General features: G+C 33.0%; 1 protein-coding gene across 1 annotated transcript; it reads right to left on the bottom strand.

Moving 5' to 3' along the window:
* Positions 1-479: 479 nt before the first annotated feature.
* LOC141695831 (protein FAR1-RELATED SEQUENCE 5-like) lies at positions 480-3,040 on the bottom strand. Its single transcript, XM_074500042.1, has 3 exons — positions 2,926-3,040; positions 2,123-2,772; positions 480-1,973 (listed from the first exon to the last, which is right to left on the bottom strand). The coding sequence occupies exons 1-3, from the start codon at positions 3,038-3,040 to the stop codon at positions 480-482; spliced, it is 2,259 nt and encodes a 752-aa protein (XP_074356143.1).
* Positions 3,041-4,540: the final 1,500 nt, after the last annotated feature.

The raw sequence follows: 4,540 nt of genomic DNA on the forward strand, positions 1-4,540 counted from the left end.
AAATTAATTAAGAAAAGTTCTTAATATTATTAATTAAAGGATTTAATTTTTGGAAATTAAATCAAGAGAGAGAATTATTTCTAAAGTGTTAGAAAAAGGATTAATAATTAAAAGGTGTTTTAATTATTAATGAGAATAATAAATGGGATAATAATAATAATAATATTTATGGGAAAATTTCAGCTGAAAATTTTGCCTATAAATATACTATTATAGACCCTATTTTTATTAGAACCCAAAAACCCAAAAGTTTTAGAAAACCAAATTCTCTCCACCTCCTCCTCCTCCTTAACGTCGTTTTCTTGGTGGATACCGGTGGAGTGCTTCACGTTTGAGGAACAGCTGCTAAGGATCTCCGAACGTTGCTTTTGGATCGCATATTAAAGGTTAGTAATCGATCCCTACGTTTTTACCACGATTTATATGCTTTTATTTGGATTTTATGTGTGTAAAAGTGTTTTACCATGCCTCCGCTGCGATTAAAATCCAACAAATGGTTGTGACGCAACATCATTACCAATACCGGGAGGAGCATATGGAAGAGGCCCCGTAATTTTATTGCCGTTCATTGTCCACCTACCCATGACGAGACTTTTCGGTATCTTGATTTTTTGTTTTTTGTCAAGATAACGGATTATGTGTTTGCAAATCATCCCGGAATGTTCAAACTTCTTACACGAGCATTCAATTTTTTTGTACATGAAAACTGTCACTCGATATTTTCTTCTGCAATTCTCCGGCAGGGTAGCCTTCTCAACCAAATACAATTTTGACATATAAGTTCCATTGTTTTTGACACTGTTCACGATGTAACATGTACTTTTCATAAGCTCCTTTTGAAACCGTTTGAACATTTCTTTCGTGTAGATTTCGGATGCATGCATTTCTAAGGATGAGTACAACACTAATCTCCTTTCCAATTGTTCGCTGTCATAATCGGCTTTAACCTCCTTCAGATATTGTGTCTCCAAAGCCTTTTGGGAGTTCTCAATGAATTCCTTCAAATCGGTAGATGATTGCACATATTCATCAAAAAAAGAATTTATAGACTCGCTTCTTGAAGTTGTAGTCATGCCGGCGGAAAAATGTTGCTTCGTGTAAGCACCAATCCATTGAGTTCTAATAGCATACATGTCATTTAACCAAGCATGATCCTCAAGATCGTACTTCTCGACTAATTGCTCCCATCTACCTTCAAATTCTGTAGGTGTCAACGACTTGTACACACATGCATTAAACTCTGTCTTGAACTCCGGATAATTTATGTACAAATAAGACAACTTCTCGGGAAACTTACTACTTATATGCCATATACAATATGTATGTTTTGTTTGTGGCATAGGCATGACCTCGACAATGGCATTTCCCAATACAATGTCTTGATCAGTAATAATTATTCGAGGCGGTTTATTATCGACGACTTCCAACCATGTCCTCAAAACCCATTTATATGATGCCTCAGTCTCATCCCTTACAAGTGCCAATCCAAATAGTATATTTTGATAATGGTGATTTACACCCGTAATAGGTATGAAATGCATACAATACCTATTCGTACGGTAAGTTGAATCAAACATAACCACATCACCAAAATTCTTGTACGCGTTCATGGACCGAGGATCAACCCACACCAAACCCCGTACACGATTCTCATCATCTACATCCACCCGATAAAAGAAATTACCAAAACTATTTTCTTGTAGTTCTCGTAGCAAAAGTAATCCACACTCCGCATCACCCGAATCAAACACTCGGCGCCGAATATCATGTATGACATTACGTACGTCTTGATTAGAAAAACCAACATCCACCCGATAAAAGAAATTACCAAAACTATTTTCTTGTAGTTCTCGTAGCAAAAGTAATCCACACTCCGCATCACCCGAATCAAACACTCGGCGCCGAATATCACGTATGACATTACGTACTTCTTGATTAGAAAAACCAAGATTTTCAACACCCCCTTTGTCTTGCTAAGAAACTTCATTACTTTGCTCGTCTCAATTCCCGATTTGTTAAACAACTCAATCAATGATCGCGTCATAGGATCTATGTTGAGTGATCTTTGAAAAAATTGAACTTTTTCCGGCGACACCAATTTATGATTGTGTTCTAAACCCACCGAACTAATTTGCCATTTGTCCATCTTCACTTTGTGAACGACACGCATTCGAGCACCACAATTCGTTTGTGGAATTACCTCTCTAACTCGTTTTCCTTTACCAAAATCCAACGTCGTCGCTCCTACCCTTCCACCTTTTCGACAAATAAACAAACGGTATGATGGTTCATTTATGTTTGTTCGCTTATGAGTATTCCTAATTATTATCTCGAATCCCTCTTTTCGACCATAATTCCTATAAAATGCTTCCGCATCATCCAATGTATCAAAAATCTTGCCGACATAAGGCACAACATCGTTACTATTCTTAAATCCATGATTCTTTTTCTCAACATTTTTCTCATCTTTTACGTCATCAATATTTTCACCGTCAAAATTATCACCACCAACGTTATCATCAATATTATGACCGCCAACATTATCACCACCAACGTTATCATCAACATTATCACCATCAACGTTATTATCAACATTATGAACACTAACATTATCAACATCAATATTATCACCACCAACATTATTCATATTATCATCACTATCAAGATTTACAATATCTTCATCAACAAATAACTTACGACGAGCTACGGGGTTTCGTCTAACGGGGGTATAATAATCGTAATTATCATTTTCACTAGAAGAGGAACTACAAGCTTTAAATAAAAAAGAAGCCATCAACAATCGAAAACTAACATTTTGAGATCACCTTCAAGAATGAGTAAATTGAAAGTAAATTTGAAATTGTTGAAAGTATATTGTAAATTGTAAAATGAGTAATAAGAAAGTAAATGTTGAATCAAACAAACTGTCTCCAGCAATGAAACATTCCAGCAATAAAACATTACTGGAGTGACCCATTAAATATAACCACCAACCATATTTTGGAGCCATTATGGCAGAGTTCCTCCCGCAGTCACGCATTGCGGCCTCCAGCAATGAATCAATGCGTGAGTACTCTAATTAAAAATGAATTTTAATTAGAGTATTTCTGAATTTTAATTATTTTTTCAAATAGTATTTTTGAATTTTTATGATTACAAAATTTTGTGAGTTTTATGTTTTTAAAAATTGTCAAATGAGTTATTTTAGTTAAAAATCAAATTATCAATTTTAATAATAAAATCAATATCAATTTTTGTGCCAATATTAATAAAATTGACTGGTCAAATGTTTGACCGACCCAGCGCATTGGCTCATTGCTGTAGTAAGGCTTGCCGCTTTGAAGCAATGATGCAGTTAATTTTAATTATTTTTTAGAATAGTATTTTTGAATTTTTATTATTACGAATTTTTGGGAGTTTATGTTTTTAAAAATTATCATATGAGTTATTTTAGTTAAGAAATCAAATTATCAATTTTAATAATAAAATTTATATTATTAATTTTATACTTTTTTGTGAATTCATACTTAATTTTTGTGCAAATATTAAATCAATATCAATTTTTGTGAATTTATACTTAATTTTTGTTTTTTAAATTTATATTATTAATTTTATACTTTTTTGTGAATTCATACTTAATTTTTGTGCAAATATTAAATTAATATCAATTTTTGTGCCAATATTAATAAAGATTGACTGGTCAAAAGTTTGACCGACCCACCGCATTGCCTTATTACTGCAGTAGCGATTGCCGCTTTGAAGCAATGCGGCAGTTGTACTTGCCGCATTGTGTCATTGCGGCTGACTAGTCAACAGTCCCCCCCTCAGCTTCCGTAATATATTTTTTTTGTGCCTAAATTTAATTTTTGGATTTTAAAATTCAGATTTCTCAGCCTATAAATAGCTATTGTAATCTCATTTCTTTTCAACATTCTCTTCTCTATTTCATTCTACATTTTCTCTTCAACTTTCTCTTCTTTATTTTCCGAAAAATGGTTTTCTACTATGATTGGGACAATAACAAGATAATTATCGATGGTGTGGTTTACGACAGTCCCGAAGGAGAAGAAGACATCACAATAGCTCTCCACCGTATTCAAATGGCGCTTGAGCGCAAGAGAAAAAAAGGAAAATGAGGCGAAGGCGGAAAAGTTGAAGAGAAAAAAGGACGACGATAAGGGTGATAAAGGCGGTTCTTCCAACACCGTTAAATCTTATCATTCTCCTCGAAATAAAATATTTAAGTTATTATGTATTTTGTTTAAGAAAATATTTGAATGTACTCCATTTATTTTTGAATGAAATAAATTATTTAATGTTTTATCTTTCTTGTACTTGTCGAATTTAATTTATCAATTTTTAATTTATAGTAAACAAATATAATGCTAAAAATTGAAAATGTGAAAAACTAAAAAAATGAAATTTATCGAATTTTCTTTACCTATAAAAAAATATAAAAAAAACTTAGCCCCTAAAATGTTAGAAATTTCTTGGTAACAAACTATATAAAAATAACTCGGTCACCTGCCGCATTGTGTCA

This window comes from Apium graveolens, chromosome 11 (genome assembly GCF_009905375.1).
Source record: "Apium graveolens cultivar Ventura chromosome 11, ASM990537v1, whole genome shotgun sequence".
In the NCBI taxonomy this organism is placed as follows: domain Eukaryota; kingdom Viridiplantae; phylum Streptophyta; class Magnoliopsida; order Apiales; family Apiaceae; genus Apium; species Apium graveolens.